We start from the raw sequence: 27,734 nt of genomic DNA on the forward strand, positions 1-27,734 counted from the left end.
AATTAGTTTCGTTTCTAGTCCGTGTTGTATTTCATTAGTAACACTTGTTCGATTCCATTGCTCTAATTCAAATAACTAGGTGTGCAACAAAGCATGAATAAATTGCTCCAGCATTTGTTCAAATAAATGTAGAGAGTTAAAAAACTTATGAAATTTGATTGAGTTTTTTCAATATTTTAATTTTGTGCTAAGCTCTAGAAGATTTTGTGTGTTCAAAAGAGAAAAAATTGCGTGAGATAAATGTTAATGGGTTATTATTGCAAAAAAGTACATACAGTAATAATTGCATTAGTTATACGGTCTATTACAATATGACAACATTGAAATAAAGATACAGTACAATATACAAAACGAATTACTATCACACAATATATTGATAATGTATAGTTAGATATTTGCTATTACTCGATAAAAAACACTTTTTTTATTGATTACAAAATTTATGTAAAACGCGTTTTTTTACAAATATAGACAAAATAACGCATAAAAATTGAGTAAACGAATTCGTTAATTTATCAGTACAGATATGCATAATAAACACATTTATCGTAAGTATTTAATTAACTAATTTAACGTGATCTCATCCAATGGTCAACAAAAGTTCTGTTAGAAACGACGCCTCGCAGCTGAACGCTTCTCTACACGGTTATCCTGACAAAAGAAATTCCAACTAAATATTAAAGTCTAATTTTTTTAAATAAGTGTTAATTTTTGAGTGGAAGAAATAATTGACTATTTTTACAATGCTGCATAATTATGATATTTTTTATTTGTTAATAGTTTTTCTTTTAAAAATAAAAACTAACTATAGCTTTCTTGACATTTTATTTATTTTTTGATTATCGTACTATTTATTTTTTGATTATCGTTTATTTTTTGATTATTTTTTGATTATTTATTTTTTGATTATTTTTTGATTATTTATTTTTTGATTATCGCGCTATTTATTTTTTAATTATCGTACGCTGTACTTTGTAACATTTTATTACTTAATGTTGTAGTTATTTATTTTTTTAAATTATTTTTTGCAAACAAAAATGCAAATAAACATTTAAAGAGAAACATTGAAACAATTTTAATTTTAAACAATAAATTGCTGAAAACTGAAAATTTTCAAAATATTAAATTGGAAGGTGTCGTTGAAATACTGGAGAGAATGTCTTTAATCAAAATCTTCGGCACATACCACATGTATGAAATTCTTTTGTCTAAGCCTACAGGGCATTTATTTTTAAAAGTTACATTCTTAATTTTAAATTCAATATATGCTTTTTCAAACAGTTTCTAACCTTTAATTAGCGACGAGTTAACTCAAAAGCATTTACAAAATAATTATTTGAAATTTCTACACTCGGTTGGCTACATGATATTGCTTAAACTTTAACAACTACCAGGAGACCAGGTGTCATATATAGGGCCAGATATATGGCTAAGACGCTGTGCGCGTCTTGGCTTAGTCTTGAATGGCTCAGACTTTGTTACGCTACAATCAAACAACTATAAATAAAAAAACATCTACAACGCGATGTTTTACGTGGAATATTTCATAAAAAAGTTGCAATCCGGTGTTTCTGAGCTTTAAGCATTATGCGTGTTTTTTTAAAACAACTAGATGTGATAATGGTTTTCTAAGTGTGTGTTTTCTAGATGTGACAATAGTTTTCTAAGCGCAACAGTGAAGGAATGACTCAGTATGTTTTTATTTTTCACCAGATTATGCTGTGTTGAACTTAGTGTAACACTTAAAGGCATTGTTTTAAAGCGTTACGCATATTGCGTACTAAGTTTCCAATTAAGCGTAAACTTGCATTATTTAAACAGTTTACAAAAATAATTTTTTTGAGTAATGTAGGTAACGCTAAAATATGCGTAATTGTGTAAATGCGTAGTTGCGTAACGTAGTTACGTAGGTTAAGCGTAAACAATTTAAATAATTTACAAAAATAATTTTTTGCGTAACCTATTACGCAAAAAAGTAATTTTTCAGAAATCAAATCTATGCAACAGCCTAATGTAAACAGCCAACCAAATAGGAGCGCTTGATGTTATTATTTAACCAAATAGGGGCGCTTGATTTATTTTATTATCTTTAAAAATTTTGTCAGGCATTTTTTTTTTAATTTTTTTTCACATTATCAGAATTAATCTTAAATTTGTTTGAGCTTTCTAATACTTTTTTTATGATTAGTTAAAATAAACAGCGATAGGTATCGGTACGATACGTAGTAGAAAGTACTAGTTTCTGTTATTATTTTTACATTGTATTTTTGCTTTTTATTAAACCAATAAATTAACATAAACAACACATAATTAGTATTTACTAAGGGTGGGATATTTTTAGCATGCCGATAGCGATAGTGATATAAATCGAAAAATCATATCGCACTTGTTTTAACGATGCCGATAAATTGAAAATGGCATCTCGCATTGTCATGTTAAAATTGTTGAGTTACATTTTGATATAAAAATATTTATAATTTTTTTGAAATTTGAAAGTGGAAATATTTAGTTGATAAATTTGTTAACATTTTGCGATCACATTAATATCAGATATAGTTTTTTTTATTTTAATTTTTATCTATAAAGGAGAGACAGATGTTTTAGCGTTTTTACGAAACATTTTTTTTTTTTTTTTGTAAATGTTAAGTTATTTAGGTATTCCTAAAAGTCCTTACTGCCTTATCACAGAGCTCTGCGGATGACCATTTAATTATGAAGTTCACACCTCTATCCTTACTAATGTCGTTTATTAGGCTAGAGCTGGCATTCTCTTATTTCTCAAACAATTGCATTGTTGCAATGCAACACTGCATTTGACGAAAAAAATGATTTCTTGAAGCAAAAAATTGCACACTTATTTTACATTTCTTCAAAATTAAATAATGAAGAGTCTCGGAAACTTGTGGAGGGAGAAGAAAGAACTAAACACTTAAATGATAATTCCCACCAACCTCCTTTCCAAACCTTTTTTTATTTATTTGGCAGGTGTAAGTAGTTGCAAATGCTTTTAAATCAACTAATTTTAAAAAGACTTAAAAATTATTGTAAAATTGACTGAAATTATATATACTATAATTTTAGTAGCTATAAATTTAAGGTCAAATCTTTGATTGTTTCGGCTTTTGTTATTTGTTAAGAACTTTATCAACTTAACTAGAATGAAATATGCAAATTCATGTTATTTAAATGATTTACTAAATTAGTTTCCAACAAAAGTTTCATTTTTATGTGAGGAAAAACTTAACTTGGCTTGGTTCAAAGTTAGGTGAGCTAATGCAAATTAGGGTGACAACAAAATTTATTTTTTTTAGTTATTTAGGTCCTCAAAGAAGTCTCTACGGTATAGTCTTAGAGCAACGCGAAATAGCATTAATCAAGAATGTTCACGCCGTTTTCCTTAATATTGTTGTATATATGTTCAGAGCCAGTTTAGAACCACGGACCTCCAGCTCTGAAGCCATAACTCTAACCAATATTGCGGCACTACATGCATATATTTTGTGTCTTTTTAAAATAGAAAGTGTTATATAAAGGTATCATGTTTTGTTTGTGTAAATGATTTTCACAGGATAATTAGTTCTTTTAATTTTTAAGTTTCAGAAAAACAAAGAGCTAAAAATAAGATTCAATAGTTTTATTATTTTTTCTTTGGCAATCATAAACAATGTTGCCGAATCTGTCAGTTGATTGGTCAGTTCTGGAGACTGGAGATATGGTCATTTGTCCAATTTCTTAAACAGTTCGCTTTTCCAGTGTATGTAGATTAACCATTACACGCTAAACACTTTAGATCACATTTTTGCTATCAGAGGTAATATGGCTTTTTATCTTCCAAGTAATGGAAGCTTTATGAAACTTTCTACTTATTTCAAATTTTGTATCAAGTATCCTTACATTTAAATAAACCTGTAATTTTTTAACAATGATACAGATTAAAATTGGGCATAAGTAAGTTCTCAACAAGTTTAATGGCTGTTCGTAACTTATTACTGAATGCATATTTAAAAAACCTATTTTACTCTCTAATTAGATGCACTGTAAAAAGTAAAACGCTATCATAGCGGTTGCATAACGGTTAATAGAAAATTTAGCGTTATATTTACAGTAATGTTAGTAAAAAATATGTCTTTAGCGTTGTGTTTCCCAAAATGACTTTCACATTCTCTTGTCTAAGAAATTATTATTATCTAATTATTATAATAATAATTAAACACATATATAAATTACATATTTATATATGTGTGAGTAAGTATGTTTGTATATGTGTTTGTGTACATATGAGGATGTAGGGGAACCTGTTGTACCTTTGACCACTTTTTGCTTTAAGGCGTTTTTTGCGTAGCCTATTGAATAAATCCAAACCATTCAAACTTTATAATATTCTCTTATATTTTGCCCAAAAATTATACTTAGAACTTTTTTTTCATTTGACCAAGAAGTATCTTTTTCCCGCGTTTTAAAAAAAGAAGTCTATTGGTCAAAGGTACAACACGTACGTTGTACCTTTGACCGATGCGCGTTGTTCCTTTGACCAAAATGTTATTATTAAAAAATCATGCAATGTTTGAACCCTTTTTAATATTTTAGCTTGTTATATATTATATAGAAACTTTTGGTCCATCTTATATCAATAAAAAAAATCTAATTATTTTGTAATCAATCCTAATTGTCTAAAAAAAAACTAGAAAAATCAATCCTTACAATCTTGCAAAGACTTGTGTATTAAAGTTACGATACTCAGTATTACTAATTTTTTTCAATAAAATCAGTTATTATAACTATTTAGATAAAGTCACATATTTTCTTTAGTTAGATGCTACTTACATGAAATAATTAGGATTAAGGTCCAAAACTTTAAACGCGATTTAATTGTACAAAACATATTTTCTAATATATACAGTTATTTTTATTATTTTAGATAAGAAAAGAGCAAAAATATATTTTTATAACTTATGTTAGCTGGCGGTCTATATTCATTTACATATGATCATAATGCTTTTTATAGAAAATATCTTAATGATGACAACAAAAAATACAATGATAAAAGAGTAAAATATATTAACTATTGCAAATAGTCAGATCAACATCAAACATACGATACTGACGCTTAGATGAACCATGACCAATACTTGGTGGTGGAAGTTTTATAATAATATCCTTAAGTTCCAAATCATAAAGATTGTCATCTTCTCTTATAAACTTGTTACCAAAGTCTCCTGATTTCTTAAGATACTTAATTTTGTAAACTATACCAACAACTTCTAAAACTTCTGCTACATAAAATCTAGAGCATTTCTTTCCAGCCAACTTGACAATTAAAAAATCTCCAGAAACAATTTCACTTTCATTATCAAGTATATTTACTCCAAAATCAATTTCATTAGAGCTTTCATCATTTAAACATATGTCAGACTGACTAAAAATAATCTGCTTTGCCATTTTTTTTCTTTTGCTTGAAGAGGTCTTTTTAAATTGTTGGTTATTAGATTTTGAATCTAGAATAACTTTAATTTCAGGGGTATCAGTTAAAATACACAATTTTCTATTACGTCTTTTTGAAGTATTTGTTTTTCTTAATTTGGCTTTAGGATGAGGTCGTATTATCTCAGGTGAAACAATTGATCTTGATAGTAAACTCACAGTAGGGATTTCACCTAAAACAATAGATGACGTTGATGGTACACTGGATGGAGCAGTTTTAACATCAATAATCTCATTAGAAAGGCAAGCTTCAGTATTCACTATTGGCCTATCAGTAACATTTGCAGCTAAAAAGTCAATATCAGTAAAAATATTTTCATTAAATGGATAAAATCCAGTACATTTAAAACTGTTTATAATATTATTTGGTACAAAAGCATGAAGATAAGCTTGACCAACAAGGTAAGATATATCATAAATTGTGACTGGTTTACCAGCATTGCCTGGTGATATCATCCAGTTATTCATGGCATTGTTATAAAAAGTTTTAAATGGTCCAAAAACACCACGATCAAGAGGTTGCATTTTATGGGTTGTGTGAGGGTGAAATGTCATTAAAACTATGCCTGATTTTTTTGCTAACTCAATAACAGAAATGTTTACATGACTCTCATGATTATCCATTAATAAAAGAACAGGTTTTTTAATTGACGGTCGCACATTACTAATAAAATGTTCAAGAAATTGCACAAAAATGACTTCATTTGACCATCCAGACTTATTAGCTGCTCCTACACTTCCAGGAGGACAATTATTTAACATGTAGTCTTTGAATTTAGCACGTGGAAATACAAGTAATGGTGGGATGCTATTTCCAGTAGCATTAATAGCTGCAATCATTGTTACATTGTTGCCTTGTTCAGCACTAGTTATGCTCCCTATTTGTTTTTTACCTTTTGGAGCTAGAATTTTTGGTGGTACGTGGACTGTGGTAATTCCTGTTTCATCACAGTTCCAAATATTTGATGGGTCAAAATGATAACGTTCTAAAACATTTTTGTAATTTTTATATACAATTCTTACAGTTTCTCTATTGAATGCAGAAGATCTACCAAGACTTGTAGGTTGTGGTTTACGTAGAGATAGCTTGTTATTATATCTTTTGCGAAAATCTCGCAGCCATTGTTCACCTGCACATTTATTTTTCATCCATGAAGTTTCAATTTTTTTATGATTTGCTAAAGCATACTCATATGCAAAGGATCTTATCTGCTTTAATGTAAGTCCATAATGCATATTTGCAGCATCTGCCAAGTAGTTTACCAAAATTAATTCTTCTTCAGTTGAGAATACTTTTTTTGGTTTGGTATGTGAATATAAATATTCGCAACTACCAGATTTTTTAAACTGCTTCAACTGATATATTAAAGTTGACTTTTTAATGTTGCAATGTCTTGCAGCTTCACTTAAACTCATTTTTTGTTGAAGCACAAAATTCACAGCATTTAGCATATCCATTTCGGAAATCTTTTTGCGAAAAACACCAATCTTGCTCCTTGGCATTTTAAAACTAAAATATATTAACAAAATTAATTAACTATTTCGATACATTTAATTCCCTATAGCTGAGCAGAAACTAGGTAATAAAATGAACTTGACAATAATATTGCTTCAGCTGTCCAACTAACTAAATTAACAAAATTGATTATTCTAAGTGTAGTAGTGGTTCAAGAATAAATAGTGAATTGCATTAAAATTCAATGGAATTATTTCATCATCATAATACTAGAAACAATTTTGCATTAAAAAGCAATAAAGCACAGACGACGCCTAATCCTTCAAGTCGGAAAATCACGTGATCAAAATTCGCGATTGGAAGGCATTATGATTTAGGGGAAAACAAACTTTGTGGCTAGCGCTTTCTTCTATATAAATATTGCATTTATTAGTTTATTTTTGGCATTATGGAATCTATTTATGAATATTTTGAAAATCTAGATACAACATCTAAAGAAAGATATAATGAAAAGTTGACATTACTTGGTAGCACTTTTTAAATAATCTGAAATTATAATTTTTTATTATGCATCATTTTTTGTTATTGTTTAAAAGATTATGAACAATAAGAGATTATGTTTGAAAATAATAAGCATAATTAGTATTTTATCTTTTATAACTTATAATCATAAGTAATAATCATATATGTTATGTATGATTTATACTAAATCATACATAACATATTCGATTTTGTCAAATTATTGTTGAAAGGTTAATTAAAGGTTAAACTATAACAATTGTCAAATGTTTATTGGTATTATTAATTTAATATTAAAACTTTTAATATTAAATTAATATTAATTTTAAAGAAAAGTAAAGTTCTCTAAACTATAAGTTCTGAATAAACATTTAGTTTACTTTTTTAACTTAATATTTAATATTATAATAGATTATTCAAGCCTAATTTTTTTATAAGATTTAGTGTTTAATGTATTATAAATCTTATAAGAAAATTAAAAAAAAACTTTTTATTTTTCAAAGCATGCTTGACTACTTGATTTTACTATTTACTCTTACTGTTTTTTCAGTTTTAAGTTTACTCTTACTGTTTTTTTAGGATTAAGTTTACTCTTACTGTTTTTTCAGGTTTAAGTCAATGTCCTTACAAGTTTCCAGCAGACAATTGGATTGACAACCCTAATGAATGGCCACAACTGACTTATCATCATTTGTATCACTACCTTATCAAGACTCCGTGTAAGTTGGTCTTAATATTTTTTTAAGTTTAATCAATTCTTAAGGTTTCATGATTTTATTTAGTTTTTATTTTTTAAATTATAGGTGTTTATTCCCCAGAGGCGATGGAAAATTTTAAATCACTGGATGCGTGCAAATTTTTTATATCAGGCTGGGTTCAAACAACTGTTCATTTCAAATTAAAAAGTGGTGTATATATTATGCGTGCTGATGTGAGACCATCTTATCGGACTACTGATGAATGTCACAAGCCATGGGTAGCTCTTAAATCGGATGGGACTGTCCTGGCAGGTCATTGCAATTGTATGGCTGGGTAAGTAGTTCATATTTTATACAGGGGCAGATCTAGGGGGTATCCTATGATGCCCAGAATTCACCTATAATATTTTAACAAATTCTGAATAAATTTGTTTCGTAATATGAAAAACTCTAAATTTAAATTTATAGTATAATATAGTATATTTATTGTCGGCAACAGTCCACCCCCTCCCTTTATCTTCTTCCCCCTCCGTCTTCCCCCTCCCCACAGGCTAGAGGATTTTGCAAATAAATAAATAATCATCACCCATAAAAAATCCTGCATCCGCCCCTGTTATATATATTTTAGTTCACACATACACACACATATATATACATATATATACACACACATACACACACATACATATATATATATATATATATATATATATATATATATATATATATATATATATATATATATATATATTTATATATATATATATATATATATATATATATATATATATATATATATATATATATATATATATATATATATAAAATATTTCTGATATTTCAAAATTTTTAAAGTCTAGGTGAAACATGCTCTCATGTTGGGGCTGTGTTATATAAGATTGAAGCTGCAGTATGCATTGGTTTAACATCATCCACTCCTACTGAGTTAACATGTGTATGGAATCAAACATTTGTAAGAAATATTGCAGGTTGTCCTGTTGCCAAAATTAATATTTATTCAGATGCAGCAAAACAAAAGTTTAACAAAGTTTTATTGCCAACAGTAAATAGTAACATTCCAACACATAATTCTAAAATGAACTTTTTGAAAGAAATTGAATCTGTGCAACCAAAAAGTGTTGGCTTGAGTCTTTTTAGCAATTTCAATAGAAAATTTATTTGCAAAGTAGTAAAACTGCAGACACTACCACCATCGTTAAGAAATTTGTATGGTGCTGACACCAATTTATTGTTAGAAGAATACCATGAAGTGTTAACCACCCAGTTGACTCTTAGTCATGCGGATGTTGTTTACATTGAGGAAGCAACAAGAACACAATATTATTCTTCTACGTGGTTTGACCAACAAGCAGGGAGAATAACTGGATCTGTAATTGGTCAAGTATACCATGCCTCATTTGACAACTCTAATGCCAATTTAGTGAAAAAAATTTGTCAAATTGCTAAGAGTGAAGTTAAAACTCCAGCTTTAATGTGGGGAAGAAAATATGAAAAAGAAGCTATTGAATTCTTCAGAAATATCTGCTCTGGATACCCTTGTCAAGAAAAAGTACTAAATGATACCATTCCCATTCATGAAGATTTTCAAGTGGAATCTATAGGTTTTTGTGTGTTCAAAAACAAACCTTGGTATGGAGCTTCACCAGATGGTGTAGTGTTTTGCTCTTGCTGTGGCTATAGTTTACTTGAGGATAAGTCGCTTCGCGAAGAAATCGAAGGTGGTAAGTTTTATATTGGAAGAGACGAAAATGGTTACTTTCTAAGAAAGAGTAATAATTATTACTTTCAAGTGCAACATGAAATGATGTCCACTGAAACATTTTTTTGTCATTTTGTGGTATGGACACCTTCTGAATCTGTAATTATTAATGTTGAAAAGGATGACATTTTCCTTAACATTATTTATGAAAAATGTGATTCTTTTTGGAAAAAATATGTTTTGCCCGAATTGATAACTCGGAAGCTAGAATGTTCCACACCGTCGGCTCCGGAAAGCCATATCCCTAACGAAGTTGAAAAAGTGATATACTGTATTGAAAATTGTGAGTTTCCTGGAGAATTAAACTGTATGGTGGGGTGCGATAAATGTGATAACTGGTATCACCCGATTTGTATTGGTTTGAAACGACTGCCGAAAGGTAAAACATGGTACTGCAAACAATGTATAAACTTGAATAAACAAAAAGAAACAATATCGTTTTAAATTTGTCTTAGTTTATGAGAAAAAATATTACTTTTACCAATGCTATTTACCCAGTGACAAAAAATCTTTTCCAAAAACGAAAAAATTATAATATTTTAATAGTCCTAATATCATAAATGTATAAACACTCTTTGTGCGATTAAATTTTTATTAGGATTATTTTGGAGCGTTACGGTTTACGACTCTTTGTTACCGGTAAACTAAATGTAAAGAGACTCTGGTTTTTTTAATTTATTTTTATTTTTCAATAGCCAAAAAAAAAAAAATATAAAATATCATGTGTAAAAAATATTTCAAAATATTCGATGATGCTCGGATTATTAGCCTATTTCCTTTATTATTAGAAGTGCGACGCATAGTGCAATGATTCCTTCAAGTCAAAAAAAAAAAGCATAAGAAACAGTTGAGAGCCTTGGCGGTCGAGCTTTGACTAAAAAAAATATTTTTCTGCTATTTTCTTATTAGGCAAGGATTGACAAAACACGTTCAAAGGAAATAATCTTAAATTCAATATCTCAGGTTAAGGCAGACGAAACAGGTCTGCCTCTTTTTTTGTTCATAACACGGATTCTAATCTATAAATATAGTTTAATGTTATTTTTGCAGTTTGTGCATTTTTATTCTAAATACTAAATTTAAACCTCAAATACAAAAAATAAGCAGATTTCACATTTACATTCATTAGTATTTGTTCGATTTATTGTAAAAAAAATATAAAATTAACCGGTCGGCAGGCGCCCCTTCAATCTTGGTGCCCTGGTTAAATTGCCTTCTTTACCCCTCCCTCTCAAAGACACTGATTGCAGTAGCATACAATGAGTTATAATTTTTTAAAATAACATGATTTTGACATGTAAATGTTATTTGCTTTTTTTAAAAAAATTATTTAACAATAAAAAACTCTCGAAGACTCTCTTGTAATGATTGTATATATATATATATATATACAATCATTACAAAGTAAATCTTAGATTTTCATATCATTAAATACAATGCTTTCTCCCAAATTTGTCAGAGCAGCACATACAGTAACTATTTTATCACAGTTTGCCAAAATACTATTTGCAGACTCATCCTTAATATTTTTTATAATCTTTAATGGTATGATACCTTTTAATATAGTGTATCTGTTTTTCATCAATCCAATTACTCGTTCAATATGAATTCTAACAGATGCAATTTTTCTAGATGTTTCAATTTCTTTGGCCAATAACTGTTTTTTACCCCTTGTAAATGCAGGAATTAACAACTCAGCAGAACTCCCAGCAGCAAAGTCTTCTTGTAGAGTGAATCCACGATCTGCTAAGATTTGGTCTCCTGGCATATGTTTACTAGAAAATCCAGATTCACGTGTAATTAGTATATCCGAAGCTCTGCCTCCATAACATTTTGACAAAAAATTTATTGCCCCAAGAGGAGTACAGGAAATAAACACTTTAATTGTGCAATGCCTTTTGTACTGGCTGTAAAATTGAGCCCTTGCTAAGAGCGAAGACGGTGCTTCAACAAATATCTCGAAACAATCAATAATAGATGTTAAACGTGGAAACTTAGCTTTGAAAATGCCAGGAATAGTGTCGAATATGTGATCTCGATCTTGCATTTTTATTAAAAAGTTAAGTTTCCAATACATTATATCAAGCCACTTGTAAAAATATTCAATAGCAGTTGTTTTGCTAATGTTAGATATATATGCAATTAAGTCAAAATTTAAATTTTGCTTTAACTTGATTATGGTTATAATAACCTGATCATAACTACTTAATTTTGTTGGTCTTCTGCTGTCAAATAAATCTTCACATACATAAATTATTGTCTTTTCTAACACTTTAAAGTCTAAGCCAGTCAACATCATGCAAACAGACGGATTTTGCTTCAAAGCTTCTAAAGAAAATGGAGATGCAGCTAACTTTAACTCAATATTTTTTATTTTTAACCAATCCCTTTCATTTCTAAGTTCATCCATTTCATTATAAAGTCCCTCTCTTTCTGAAGTAAAAATAGGTGACTGTAAAGAAAAAGTTAATTCTGATGGAGAAGATACCACAGGTAATTGCAAATTCATATCATCAGTAAAAGTTTCCATTTCTACATCATTAACAGAAAAATCAACTCCTTCTTTAAAATCATATAATTCACCAGATAATTCTTTTTTCATTGATTTAGGATTGCTGATCAATTTTCTTTCAACTAAAATAAAAAGTTTTAATTATCCTTATAACTTTCCTATTATTTGTTAAATATTTATACTTAAGACTTTATTATATTTCAAAACACTATTAACAAATCATTAGCTTGCAAAACCCTGTATCATATCTATATACTTATATATAACTTTATATAAATACCAGAAGCCCTTTTTATTTTTCTTTGACATCTTTTGATCCTACCAGATATTTCAGGTAAATTTAATTGGAGATGAGGTGAAACTATATCATTGCATGAATTTATTTTTGAGATTTTAGATGAAGATCTTATATTTGTCCATGGAAATTTAGAAGGTATAGCATCAGGGTGTTTTTCAAAATTTTCTTTCCGTCCTAAAAGTAGGAAAATAATTTGTTTAATATCTGAAAATTATTTTTAAACAATCAAACGAGCTTCAAATGTATTAATAATATTTATTTACCTGATATAAAATGCAAAGAACAAACATAGGTTGATTTTGATTTAGGAGACCAATTTTTGTTGTGTTTTACTCTACCAGAATCATCAACTTTAGCTCGGTGAATAGCACTTATCCACTTTATTCTTAAACTTTCTTTTGCTGGAAAACAATAATATCTAAGCTCTGGATTTTTTAATTTATTTGTTTGACAACCAGGAACGCAACAGCTTTTTGGCATGGTTGTCTTTTGTGCTTTGTCAATCGTTTAGCAGTAGCTTAACTTAAAAACTCAGTTTGTTTTCCCCCGAACCATAATGGTTGCTATTTCCGTGTTTTCGCGTGACGTCAAGCCGACTTGAAGGATAAGGTAGATTATAAATTTTATAATCTTGCCCTCTTAAAGTCCGCAAATTACCGAGGAAGCAGTTTTTATTGGTCAAAGGTACAACGTCCTTGACTGGTCAAAGGTACACGAGATGAATTTCTTTAACAGTTATTGTCTTAATCCCCATTTACGGTCAGACATAATCATCCAAAATTTTCCATAACAAAAAAAAGATGTTGGGTAATGTTTATAATGTCGTAGATGAATCAAACAACAATTTATCACAGTTTTAAAATCAGAATAAGATTAACACAAATATTTACTTTTTAAGAGTCAAAACTTATAATTGCTTGTGGATCAATACCATCTATCCCAAGTATAATGTTTTACGATAAGAAGAGTTGTCATGGACTACTATTTCAAATGACACTTCCCGTTTTTTTTAAATAATAATAGTAAGCCAACAGAGTAGAGTGACCAAAGGTACAACGTGGTCAAAGGTACAACAGGTTCCCCTATATATGAGTTTTTATTCTTCACCTAGTATTTTTCAGAAAAAATATTTTATTGCAAATTTACTAAAGTCATGTGGGCTTTAAATGTTATTAAATGTTATTGTAAATTATGTTATTGAGTTTTATTCTTCACGTAGTATTTTTCAGAAAAAATATTTTATTGTAAATTTACTAAAGCCATGTGGGCTTTAAATGTTATTGTAAAGGGGCTCTATGAAAAGATTGTGGTGACACCAGTCATCCGTATCTTCTTTGAGCCCCTGTCTGTTTTATATATATTCTTTGTGTAACGTAAAAGTTTCATTGTAATTTTATTATTTTATTTTTATATAAACAGCGAAAAAAAAAAAAAAAAAAAAATCGTTATGTTTTACCGTTATGTTAATCGTTATGTTAGCTTAACTACGTATAGTATGACATCACAGAAATGTTTGGGTTTTTATACAAATTGTGTTTACCCATTCATTACCAGTCACCCGCTATTTATTTATTTATTCTTTTTATCACCCAAATTACAGGTAAAACGAACAAAGTGTATAAAACTAATAGTTTATACTTTTATTCTACAGTCTAATTTAAATTCTTCTTGGAATATTTTCCTTCACCAAATTCGTATATATTAGTCTTTGTTCTTTGATATTTCAGTATTCAAAAGAATGGTTCAAAATTACCGCATTATTGTCTCCTACGTCATCACAGAGTTGTTAACAAGGCCAAAAGTAGCTTGACCAAGGCCAAGGCCAAAAGTTACAAGACCAAGAGTTTTAAGATCAAGGCCAAGATTAGGAGTTTTAAGGCCAAGGCCTACGCAAAAATTTTCCAAAACCACATTTTGTAAAAATAGACCGAGGTTATGCGCAGAATTCAACGAAATCAATAAGAAAATATGTATTTTTTTTAAGGCCGAGGCCAAAATTTTGAAGGCCTTGATTATTTTTATTTTTCAAAATTTCTTCATACAATTCCACGCAATTCATATCACAGGATTCATCATCTTTAAATTCATTATGAAGATCGAAACAAATTTTTTTTATTTCTTCATCTTCCGTATCAATAAATTTGTAAAGAAATCCAAAACATTGTTCGAAATTTGACAAAGTTTCGAAACGGGTAGTAGGAGATAAAATAGCTGTATCTACTTTTACATAATAAAAATTAATTTGAAATATTTCTTTCGGAGTAAGTTGAATATCTCCTTCATAGCTAAATTGTTTTCGGTGACGTCGGCGACGTACATTAATTTTAGCAGGAAAATCCGGTTCTATTTTAACTGCTTTACAAATTTCATTAGAAATATTTAAATAATTTTTGAAGTATTTATCATTTCTAATGCTTTTGAAAAACTTCAAAACTTCCATATATGATTCAGCACATGGACTGATATTCCAAGAAACTTTCTGCATCATTTCAGTAATGACATCTACTTTTTCCAAGGTTTCGTACCATATTATTGTTGAACAAACAACTTTATAAGATTTAATTTTCATAGCCAAACATTCAGCTTTATGTCGAACTGTTGGCGTTGAACATTCTTCAGCTATTTTTATAGGGCTATCGTTAGTTCCACCTAATTCATGTGGCAGTGCACAGTGGGCCAGAATGCACTTTTACTGGACAAAATTCATAACTAATTTAATATTAGAGCTATATTCACTAAAATTAGTATGAGTACTAATATGATGTCTGCGCTTTTTATGAAGGTAATATTTTTTTATTTCGTTGCTATGGATACCTTTATTTTGCTTAGCAACAACCTACTTTTGTTATCTGCAGATATTTTATAAGTGCTATATTCACTAAATTTGGCATGAGTACCAATATGAGATCACACTTCTTACAAAAGTGATAATTTTTTAAATTTAGTTGTTATGGATACTTATATTGCTTAGTTACCGGATACTTTCCTTAGTTACAAAGTGGTAAATTGATATTTGAATATCTTATCGGATTTTTGACCCACCTATATTGAATAAAAATTGAGTATTTAGGTAAATAATGTTTTAGGAATAATAAAAGCAAAAAATAGTGCAAGAAAACGTTATCAATTTTAAATTACATCAAAAAATTATAAAACAATAATATCGTTTGAAGATTGTTTAAGTAATTGTAAAACATCTGAAGGAAATGCTTTATGATTTGTTTGGTGTGATGTTGATTTACGCAATGATGAAATAACAGGATCACTGGAAACTAGGAGTCTATTGATAAGATCAGTATTTGTTGCTTTTCTGGATGTTTTTCGGCTGAAATTTTCGCGATAAGATTTAAAGTCTTTATTTCTAGCCTCTTGAGCTTCCTCTGACATAAGTCCGATGGGTAATGTAAGGCTTTTAATTATGTCATGTCCATGTATCAATACTTTGTGAACTGATTGAGCCATGTAATACCATGGATAAAGGGACACATATAGTCTAAAAGTGTCAAAACAATAATCCTTGAACTTTAAGCAGTCTATTTCATATCCTGAAGAGCAGAGGCGTAGAAATAATTTTTTGGTGTTCCAGATAGGTAAATTCCAGACATGGAGCAAACTCCAAACATTTATATGTTTATACTTATGTCAAATAATGAGTGTTTGCAAAAAATTGCGATGATCGGAGGCTGGGAACAAAAATGCCCCCAAATTTTCGCCCCCCCCTCTGCCCCAAACGTGAGAGCAACAAGTTGATGAAGTATTATTTGTACTATTCTTAACTAGACTTATATTCATTGATAAATTTTAGATTTCATTTAAAAATATTTTAGCGTTCAAAAATTATGACCATATAAAGTTTAAACTCCCCTCAATTTGAGGGGGTTGCACATTTTATATAGTAATAATTTTTAAACGCTAATAGATAATAATAAACGCTAGTAGGGCTTTTTTGTTCCCAGCCTCCAATCATCGCAATTTTTTGCAAACCCTCATTATTTGACATAAGTATAAACATATAAATGTTTGGAGTTTGCTCCATGTCTGGAAGTTACCTATCTCGAACACCAAAAAATTCTTTCTACGCCTCTGCTGAAGAGAGCGTTACCAAGATAATGTAAAATCTGAATATAAGGTTTTGGTCAATACCCAGAATTTCAGCTGTTTGTTCATATGCTGCAAAAGCACGCCTTGAGGTATTGCCATCATTACTTGTTCCAGAACCACCACTTTTAGGGAAATCAACAACAAGTCCCATTTTGTTCATAAAATCAGTCTGAATCTTTTGTTTAGCTACAGATGCCTTTTCTTTGTGTTCTTTAGATCTTGCTTGCCACTTTCTTGTTTCTTTTTTATATGCAATGTGCAATAACATCTCAAAAAATCGAATCCATGCATGAAGACTGGAAAGACCATATTTGAACTCTCTGTTAGTATAATCTATATTAAGGATATCAAGACTATTCATATTTTTTGGAGAGACACCACACACTGAACAGCATTGGTATGAGTTATTTTTTTCAGATAATATTGTTTGAACCTTCCCATCAATCATTGTAAGTTCAATAATACAATTCACTTCAATAGAAGATCCGCAAACCTCTAATAAAATCATACCCAAGCTTTCTATCTCACTTTTAATGTACTGATCTTCTTCAATCACAGATTCCTTGGATTCCATTTTGTATGCAAATCTTATGGGTCTACAATAGGCTGTGGAGGACGACTTTTGATTTCTCCAAATAGGCACCTTTTCGTTGCTGTTGTTAAATCCAGTCAAATCCAATGGGACAAGACAAGTAATAAATAATGATTCTTCACGCTTTAAATCTCTGTTAATGTCGGGTTCTGATAAAACTTGTTTATAAATGCTTTGGCCAGTAGCACCATCAAAACCAGCCTTACACGTTAGTGTCATTGTTTTTATTGCTTTGTCGTTCAATATCAAGTGCCTTAGCACAGGTTCCTGAACTGCACAGATTCTTTGCAAAGTATGAGTCATTAAATCTTTTAAAGGAACTGAAGCTGAATAGTCCTCCACTGTTATGTTTGCAGGATAACATTTCAATTTTGCATCTGTGACATCATTGTAAGCGGGCTAGATGTTATATTCTTTCTCCAAGGCTCCGCTTCTAATCAATTGATAGGAAGCTTTTGTCAGACTTGCATCAATTATTAAAGCCAGTGCTTCGTCTGCTGAATATTTAGTTGCTTTATCTGTATTTGATATATTTAAAACATTCTTGGCAGCAATAACAACAGATTCATCTTTAAATTTTTTATTAGCAGCAAAAAATAATTCATTGGATGAATGAGATTCAATTAAACAAGATACACGCCGTTTTTTAGTTTTATTAGAACTATTATCAAATGCAACTGGTTTTCGACCACGTCTACTTGCAGTTGGTTCATTGTCTTTTTTTCTGACAATTAAATATTCATTAAGCCAGTTCACAAACTTCTTTTCAAAATTTTTCACAGTATAGTTTGCAGATTTCCACTTTTTTTTATACAAGTAAACAAATCGTTGAACAGCATGTCTAAAATCAACGTCTTTAAAATCAGCAAATTTTGGCTGAATAAATTTTAATATATCTTCAGTAATATTTTGTTTTGAAATACTAAGATTGTTTTTTTGGAGAAAATTATGAATGTCTAAGTTTAACAAAACCATATCTAAATAATTATTGTAACAAGTATTTTGTATTTAAAAGTAAAATGTTATAATATATATGCCGCCTGGACTACTAATACTTGTTAGTAATTAAGTTACTACAAGTGTTAGTAATTAAAATTAAAAGTAATTAAATTACTGTCAGTGTTAGTAATTAAATTACTAACAACTACCGAAAATATGTTGTTGCTATGTTATGCAAAGTAAGGTATCCATAGTAACCAAAAAAAAGTTAACCTCATAAGAATTCTGAATCTCATTTTAATACATACCCCCAATATTGTGTATTTAGCGCAAGTAAAATACTGTTAAAACAACGTTAATGTAAAAATGAGTTGTTGCTATGCAAAATTTAGTACCATAGCAACCAAGTTAAAACATACATAAAATCTGAACGGGGATTTAAGGGGACGAGCAATCAATTAAAACTCGATTGAAGCATCATATAGCTCAAATAAATATAAGACAGCGCATGGCAAATTGTGGTAATTATTAGTTATTGTGCGGCAAAAAATAAGTTTCTTAAGAAATTTTTTTTTTTAATCTGTGATTTTCAAAGTATAACTGAGATAACATGCTATGACAAATTTATTTCGCACATTGGTTTTTCTTATCTCTAAATACTCTAGAATAACATGTACTAATTTTTTGTTTCAAAAACGTAGATGTAATTGAAATATAACACAACGTTGATGTCACCGTTAATTACTTATTTATAATTTTTTTATTTTTTTATTTTATCTCAATATTCAAATGCTTAGAGTCCTGGTAACTAAGGGATTTGATATAAATAAATTATCAATAGATTTCTCCTAATATATGTAGATTCTAAAATTAAATAGGTTTTCAAGATTAGACAACTAAAGTTTTTCCCATTTTGTCCACCTACTGGCCCACTGTGCAGTGGTCTAATTGCTTTAATTCTTGCTTCCCACCGAGTTTCTCTAACCTGATTCAATGTTAAAGGTTTTAAATCAAGAAATCATAAAAAGACTCTCCACTACTTTTTTCAGGTTGATAAAAGCCAATGAAACTTTCGCTTATTTCAATTTTATTATTTTTATGGGTGGGAGTTAAGGTTAGTTTTAGTCTAACTAAATTTAGTCGACTAACTTTTTTGTCTAACTAAAATTAGTCGACTAACTTATTAGTCTAACAAAATTTAGTCGACTAACTTTTTAGTCTAACAAAATTTAGTCGACTAACTTTTTAGTCTAACTAAAACTAGTCGACTAACTTTTTAGTGTAACTAAATTTAGTCGACTAACTTTTTAGCGTAAATAAATTAGTCTACTAACTTTTTAGTCTAACTAAATTTAGTGGACTAAATTTTTAGTCTAACTAAAACTAGACTAAAATTTTTAGTCTAACTAAATTTAGTGGACTAACTTTTTAGTCTAACTAAATTTAGTCGACTAACTTTTTAGTCTAACTAAAACTAGTCAACTAACTTTTTAGCGTAAATAAATTAGTCGACTAACTTTTTAGTCTAACTAAATTTAGTGGACTAACTTTTTAGTCTAACTAAATTTAGTCGACTAACTTTTTAGTCTAACTAAAACTAGTCGACTAACTTTTTAGCGTAAATAAATTAGTCGACTAACTTTTTAGTCTAACTAAATTTAGTGGACTAACTTTTTAGTCTAACTAAAACTAGTCGACTAACTTTTTAGCGTAAATAAATTAGTCGACTAACTTTTTAGTCTAACTAAATTTAGTGGACTAACTTTTTAGTCTAACTAAATTTAGTGGACTAAATTTTTAGTCTAACTAAAACTAGACTAAAATTTTTAGTCTAACTAAATTTAGTGGACTAACTTTTTAGTCTAACTAAATTTAGTCGACTAACTTTTTAGTCTAACTAAAACTAGTCAACTAACTTTTTAGCGTAAATAAATTAGTCGACTAACTTTTTAGTCTAACTAAATTTAGTGGACTAACTTTTTAGTCTAACTAAATTTAGTCGACTAACTTTTTAGTCGACTAACTTTTTAGTCGACTAACTTTTTAGTCTAACTAAATTAATCGGCTAACTTTTTAGCGTAACTAAAATTAGTTGACTAACTTTTTAGCGTAAATAAAATAGTCGACTAACTTTTTAGCGTAACAAAATTTAGTCGACTAACTTTTTAGTCTAACTAAATTTAGTCAACTAACTTTTTAGCGTAACTAAATTTAGTCGACTAACATTTTAGCGTAACTAAAATTAGTCGATTAAAGCAAGCTTTAGTACTAAAAACTGAATAACCTATGCCATGAAATTTTCACACACGATGGCACATTATTGTGGCGGTTGAATGTCCCAATTATGGTTCAGAGGGGCCAATCAAATCAAATTCGTAACGTATTAAATCAAATTTGATTATTAGAATTTTTTCCCAGCTCTGAGACAACTACCAATGCGGTTGTTGCAACTGTTTATAAACACCCAATGGGCACGGAATCTAAAAAAGGCACCCTTTGAACGTTTAATTAACATTCTGCAGTTTAACTTAACGTCTAATTCGGGGTTGGGAAAGCGAACTTGTTGGGGTATTTTTGTTCTCACGCTCCAATCACCGCGATTTTTTTGAGAAACATTTTCATTTGACTTAACAACATTCTTGAGTTATGAGTTCGCACGATGCCTAAAAGTGTCATATCTGAAACATCAAAAAAATCCTGCCCACGCCGCTGGTAAAGCAACATACGAAAAATAAAATTTTCGCAAGAATCACTAGCGAAAAGAAACTTGCTAATCGATTCATTTCGAAAGAAGATTTTTGGAACCTACCGAAAAGACTCAGTTAAAAAACAATATCAGATTTTTACTTCATAAAAATTTGCCTGCGCGATAATTGACACTTATGAGTAATGACTCATTACTCATAAGTGTCAATTATCGCGCATGCAAATTTTTTTGAGGTAAAAAACTGATATTATTTTTTTAACTGAGTTAAAAAATAATATCATGCTCATTACTAATGAGCATGATATTATTTATCAAACTGTTCAGGATGAGTAACTACTTCACGTGTTGACAAATTACTAAGCAAATTACACCAAGGAAAAGGAAATCAGTTGTCTTCACGAACAGATTTTCATCATTTTTCCAAGATAAACATTTGTAAATTTAAGAACTTTTTTCGTGTAAACAAAGTTCCATCAATAATAAAATAGATCTGTAAGGATAATTTTAAAATGACTAAAAAAAGTAAAGCGAAAAGTAAAAATGCTTAAATAAAATTTTTAGTCAAGGTCTGGTTTCATGCAACTCCTTGGTCCTTCATTCACCAGCCTTAGTTTTGTGTATTTTTTGAGTATTATTTCCGATATGTCGCCATTTTTTGCCTCGACTACTCTATAAGCTCCATAATATTTATTCCACTGAGCATTGTTTTTTAGTAGGTGTGTTTTCTAATGGGCTTTTTTATAACTCGTTTGATAATGCAAAACCTTTTAAAAAATTATCCAAGTTTATAATCATCTTGCAAAATGTAGCCAGATATTTCATGTTTTCGTTTTTCATATTTCATATACTATTTCATTTGTCATAAAAGGCACATAATAACCCATTTGTTTTTGCCAAATAAAAATTAGTTTATATATAGCTGGTAAATCATGCTATGTTAATATTAAATACTTAGTTATTCTTGCGGTTTGCCATAAATTGGCTTTGCTAAATTCTTAAAAACTGTGACAAATCATTTTTTTTAAATTGTATTTACATTCATTTTATGTATTAGTTATTTATCCTTAACTGTATATATTTCTGTTGTTAAACGTAAAAATAGAAAATTCTATAATATTCATGAACAATAAGTCTACAGCAATATAGTAGATGGTGTAGTTCCCTGGACATGAAACCAATATTCTCTAAGTAGCTACAAAACTAGTTGATATTTTGTATTATTTGTTATATCTCTAGTTATACATGTACTAAAGTAGTTAAGTAAATGATCTCAATTTCTATATTATTATCTGTGTTATTTCTTAAAATATTAAGAATATCTAACTATATAAAATTAAGCTTAAAACCTGATTCTATTGTAGCCATTCCAGACGATTTTTTTATAATTCAAATAAACATATGTAACTTATATCATTGTATAGAGCTTGACTTGACTTAAAAAATGAGGGGTCATTCGGCCTTTGAAGTTAAGCGGATCTAAAGTTATTGAATTTTTTGTAGTGCAATAATTGATGATTTTTTGACGAAAGGTATAGGGCTTAAGTATGCAAAATTTGCATTGTTATGGCACCGAAAATTTGCATTATGTCACGCAAAATCAAAACAAAAAACGTCATAAAATATGCGAAGGAATATAGTTATATATATATATATATATATATATATATATATATATATATATATATATATATATATATATATATATATATATATATATATATATATATATAATTTCAATATACAAATCCTCAGAACCTATTCTTCAAGAAAACATAAATAAATAGTTGTTATAAAAAGAGGAAAGAGTAAACTTGCAATTTCTACCTGGACACTTTTAACCCTTTAACCGTCACCTAATTTTAGCGCGCAATAGCCTCAGCGTCAGGTTAATTTGAAAAAAAAAAAAAAAAAAAATTCTATAAAAATTGCATTTATAAGATAAAGTGAACAAAATAGTTAAAAAATTATAAAATTACATAAAACTAGATCCATATTAAATACTAAATAGACATTACTTTAATATAAAATTAATATTTTAATACAGTGTGATATTTTTCAAAGCAAGGTGCAACACATAGTGCAACATCACATTTTGCACAAAAGTAACGTGATTCTTTTCTTGTTTTGTTTATTATAACAAACTACGCATCTTCTTGTAGCATTAACTTTTAGAGCAGTACCAGGTATCATACTCGGGTAATGGTTAGACTCGGTAAGTCGGAATGGATTCCCTTCAAGTGTTGGACGTCCACCACGTCGATCAAAAGCAGACTCAACTTCATTTCCATATTTTAAAGCAATTTGCTCTATTAGCTTTAGCCTAAAATAAAGAGCATCTAGTTTCCCATTTTTTTTGCTGTGAATGATATGTGCATTAAAAGAAGCTTATTAATTAAATGCTGACTAAATGACTAAAAGCCTTTTTATACCATTTTTTAACATCAGAACGATCTACACCACCCATTAGCTGATTGTACTCGTGTATAACAGTTGGTATTTTTGCTTGAATGCCACGTCTAACTACAATCTTCTCTGTGTCTGGTATACATGTACTCATCATAAATACATCTCTTTTGTCTTTCCAATGTAGGAGAGAAATTCCTAATGTATTTTCATACTCTACAACTCTTTCTCCTCACTTTAATTTAACTTTCGTTACTGATAGAGGCAAACCTTTACGATCTCTCCGAATAGTACCAATTAGATCAGTAGAGCGCTGTTTGAGAATTTTGCAGATTTCTATTGAAGTGTACCAATTATCTATATAAATACAATGGCCTAAATCTAACAACCCATCCAGAAGAGAAAGTATGATTTTAGATGCATGATAATCTTCGTCACGATTGTCTATTCCTAACGTGTCTGCTCCTGTATAAATAATTACATTCCAGATATATCCAGTAGCTGCATCACACAAAACAAATGATTTTTGTCCAAAACGTGCTCTTTTTGTTCGAATATACTGTTTCCAGCTTAGACGACCTTTCCACAAGAGCAGAGATTCATCAATTGAAATATCACGGCTAAGATTTAGGAGAAGCTTGAAGCGTTCAATTAGACTAACTAGTACTGGTTGAATTTTTGCAGAGCGATTATAATTCTCCTTTAACTCTTGATTGTCAACAAAGTGGAGATACTTTTCAATTAGTAAAAGTTTATTTTGAGACATTAGGCGTCTAAATCCAGGTGTTGTGATTAGTAAGTTTTTAGAATAATACCAGTCATTTCTAGGTTTGTGTAACAAGCCACGGTATATTAGTACAGCTAAGTACATTCGAATGTCACTAGGTGTTGTCTACCCATTTGGAAAGACATGATGTCTTAGAGTGAAGTTTACCTATATTACTTTGATCTGCATATTTGTTTGTCATTTTGACTATCATATCTATAAGTTCATTAGTGAATAAGAGTTCAAAAATCTCCAGAGGGTCATCTAATGTTACAGACTCATGGACACCTGGCTCACTATGAAATATTTGCCTACACATACCTGATACAGGTTTACATTTTGTCCAACATAAATTATCCATAACTTTTGTTTTTTTTGTAGTCATTCGCTGTCTTTTTTTAATTGGAACAGCAAAAGAAACAGGCTGGGTAACAATACTTTGATTATTTTCAGCAATACACGATTTGCGAAATTGGATAGTTGACATGCGCAAGTATTTACAAATGTCATGCGCAAAAATTTGGGAGGTAAACAAAACAATAATCCAAGTTAAGTTGAGAAAGCTAATGTAAAATGTCGACTCATTGTGCGGTAAAAGGATGTTCTAATGGTCAATATAAGTTAATAAAATGGAACGAAGCTATTTGTGAAGAACATGGGGTGTGTAGGGATGATCCTAAATGTTCTTGTGAAGCGCCGTTCAGGTAAAAGTATATATATATTTTTTTGTTATTTACTCTTTAGAAAATATATAAGATTGCAAAAGCTTTTAAAACATAAGAACATTACTTGTTAAAATATTTATATTATTACATATCTAATTTAAAATAAAACGAAATCTTTAATATATTGTTGCTAGCCAACAATATTTGTTTACAGCTAAAATAATATTAATTTTTTTTTAGGTTGCATACCTTTCCAACAAAAAAAAAAGAGCTGGATAGAAGAAATGTATGGAAACTGCTCATCAATAGGGAAAATAATAAAAAGGTTTGGAGTCCTGGTGCAAAATCCAGAGTTTGTTCTCAGCATTTTTTAAATAAATCAAGTATAGACTACCCAACATTGAATCTTGGATATGATGCTTCTCAAAGAATTCAAAGATTAGTGCCAATAGATTCGCTTTCGTATAGCTGTAAAAGAAAAATGCCTTTTAAATCAATAGACTTTAATAAAATTGAAAATATATATGAAATTCCTGAGGGTGTGACTTTGTTACCGGAAAGTAATCAAAATGAGCCAGCACAAAAGAAAGTAAATTATGATTCAGAAATATTGCACAAGCTTAACGTAGACACTATTACAGTAAAAAATAATGGGAATATTGATTCATTTTTGACAGAAAACAATAAAAAACTTACCAATAAAAAAAAACTGCTAAATGAGCTTAGTAACAAAAATAAACTTCTAGATGAGCTTGTAAATAAAAATAAACTGCTTCTAGAAAATAATAAAATTTTGCGTAGAAAACTAGCCAAATATGAATCCCAAAAATTTTATCGAAAAATATTGGATACAGATGAAAATGTTTTATTTTACACCGGTATTCAAAATAAAGAAATTTTCAACGCCATACACAATATTGTGTTTCCAGTCATAAGAAGAAAATGGAATGGCTCTTATACAAAATCAATAATAAACAGAAAATTTAAAAAGTTTCCTAATAAACTTGGAGCAAAAACTAAGTTATGCACTAAAGATGAAATGTTACTAACTTTAATGAAAATAAGGTTAGCGTTAACAGAAAAAGATTTATCTCATAGATTCAATATATCGGTTTCTCTAGCAAGTCGCATATTTGTAACATGGGTTAAAGGATTAGCTTCTGTTTTACACCATTTAATTTTTATTCCTGATAAAGGAGCATTAAATTTTACAAGACCAAAACGATTTGATCATATCAAAGATATACATTCAATTATTGATGCAACAGAATTATTTATAGAAACACCCAAAAATCCTGACTTGCAAAAGTTGACTTGGTCTGAATACAAACATCATAACACAATAAAAGTATTAGTCAGTATCACACCTAATTCATTTATTAACTTTGTATCGAGTTCATACCCAGGATCAATTTCCGATAAAAAATTGACAATAGATTCACAGTTTCTTGATTTGGTACCACAATTTTCTTATGTTATGGCTGACAAAGGCTTTAACATTCAAAGTGAATGTTTGACGCGTAACATAACATTGTATATACCACCTGGAAAAAGAGGTTTATATCAAATGCTACCATCAGAAATAAAAAAAACTAAGCAAATAGCTAATCTTAGAATCCTCGTGGAACAAGTAATAAGACAATTAAAAACATTTAAGATTCTTGCAAATGAACTTCCGATCAAATTAATTTCTTCTATAGATGATATTGTTCTAATATGTTCCGCATTGTGCAACTTATTACCACCAATATTTGCTGATTGATAAATTTCTTGTGGTGTTTTCGACTAGGCGCATATGCGGCAAAGCCATTGTTTATTTTTTTTAGGAATGTCAGATTTAAACAGTATACCCACACATTTAAAATGATACCATCTTGAACACAACGAACATGCGATAGAATTTTTATTGAAAGATTTAGCATCGTCTTCACAGTTTTCATGGCATACATCACACTATATATAACAATACTTTAGTTTTAGATTTTTTTAATGTTTTTTTCTTGTTATTTTTTTTTATTGGAATAATTTCTAAACCAGTAATAGTGGTATTAATTGATTTCACAGCAATGTTTTCAGCACAATCTGATTTGATGGCAGAATTTTGATCGGTGCCTTTCAAAATTCGAATCGCCAAATGGTTTTCCCAAAAGTAAATTAAGTTCTTAATAATTTTATTCCAGTAAATGAAGTCAAAGTTAATTTTTTCTAAATAATGTCCATGGTGAGTGTAAACAAAAAACCAACCTATTTGAACGTTCTTTACTGCCATTTGGCCTTGAATTTGTGTGTAATATGTGTGATATGGCTTTAAACTCACAATGCCATTTTTTTCAACTAAGTAATCTAGGTTTTCAACTGAAGGTTTTGTTTCACAAATGGAATGAGGACATTTGATTTCTATTATCCCATTTCCACAGCAATCACAAAAAGTTTCTAAATCTGGAGATACTGATATATAAGGATATTTAAGGTCAATTGTCATTCCAGGATTGAAAGTTTTAAAATTTTTATGATTTTTTTTCAAAATTTTAGTAACTTCAGTTTTTGCATGTGGCTCCATTGCAATACCATGTTTGGTAGAAATAGTCTCAAATGTTTTTTGTCCCAAAATTTCATCAAAAATATTTCTCAAGTCATATACTTCTTTTGTTTGAATTGTGTTTACTTTTGTGTAAATTTTATGAAATTTAGATGCTGTAAGCCTACCTTGGCGCTGGTCAAACCATGTAGTAGAACTTGATTGTTGTTTTGTTTGCACATATATTGAAGATATTTGATCACTAGTCAATTTTATTTTTTGTGTAAATATATCTATGT

General features: G+C 29.4%; 5 protein-coding genes across 5 annotated transcripts; 2 read left to right on the top strand and 3 right to left on the bottom strand.

Moving 5' to 3' along the window:
- Positions 1-7,289: 7,289 nt before the first annotated feature.
- LOC136077040 (uncharacterized) lies at positions 7,290-10,379 on the top strand. The gene is made up of 4 exons (XM_065791415.1): positions 7,290-7,464; positions 8,065-8,175; positions 8,260-8,488; positions 9,010-10,379. Exons 1-4 carry the CDS (start codon positions 7,386-7,388, stop codon positions 10,376-10,378), a joined length of 1,788 nt encoding a protein of 595 aa, XP_065647487.1. The 5' UTR covers positions 7,290-7,385; the 3' UTR covers position 10,379.
- A 966-nt stretch (positions 10,380-11,345) lies between these two features.
- On the bottom strand, positions 11,346-13,309 carry LOC136076151 (uncharacterized). The gene is made up of 2 exons (XM_065789624.1): positions 13,008-13,309; positions 11,346-12,918 (listed from the first exon to the last, which is right to left on the bottom strand). The coding sequence occupies exon 2, from the start codon at positions 12,534-12,536 to the stop codon at positions 11,346-11,348; it is 1,191 nt and encodes a 396-aa protein (XP_065645696.1). The 5' UTR covers positions 12,537-12,918; positions 13,008-13,309.
- On the bottom strand, positions 12,594-13,224 carry LOC136076152 (THAP domain-containing protein 11-like). The gene is made up of 3 exons (XM_065789625.1): positions 13,008-13,224; positions 12,769-12,918; positions 12,594-12,604 (listed from the first exon to the last, which is right to left on the bottom strand). Exons 1-3 carry the CDS (start codon positions 13,222-13,224, stop codon positions 12,594-12,596), a joined length of 378 nt encoding a protein of 125 aa, XP_065645697.1.
- A 10,409-nt stretch (positions 13,310-23,718) lies between the features above and the next one.
- LOC136076153 (piggyBac transposable element-derived protein 4-like) lies at positions 23,719-24,357 on the bottom strand. The gene has a single exon (XM_065789626.1). The coding sequence runs from the start codon at positions 24,355-24,357 to the stop codon at positions 23,719-23,721; it is 639 nt and encodes a 212-aa protein (XP_065645698.1).
- Positions 24,358-24,825: 468 nt separating this feature from the next.
- LOC136076154 (uncharacterized) lies at positions 24,826-26,679 on the top strand. Its single transcript, XM_065789627.1, has 2 exons — positions 24,826-24,956; positions 25,158-26,679. The coding sequence occupies exons 1-2, from the start codon at positions 24,826-24,828 to the stop codon at positions 26,677-26,679; spliced, it is 1,653 nt and encodes a 550-aa protein (XP_065645699.1).
- The last annotated feature ends 1,055 nt before the right edge of the window (positions 26,680-27,734 follow it).

Source organism: Hydra vulgaris, chromosome 02, assembly GCF_038396675.1.
Source record: "Hydra vulgaris chromosome 02, alternate assembly HydraT2T_AEP".
In the NCBI taxonomy this organism is placed as follows: Eukaryota; Metazoa; Cnidaria; class Hydrozoa; order Anthoathecata; family Hydridae; genus Hydra; species Hydra vulgaris.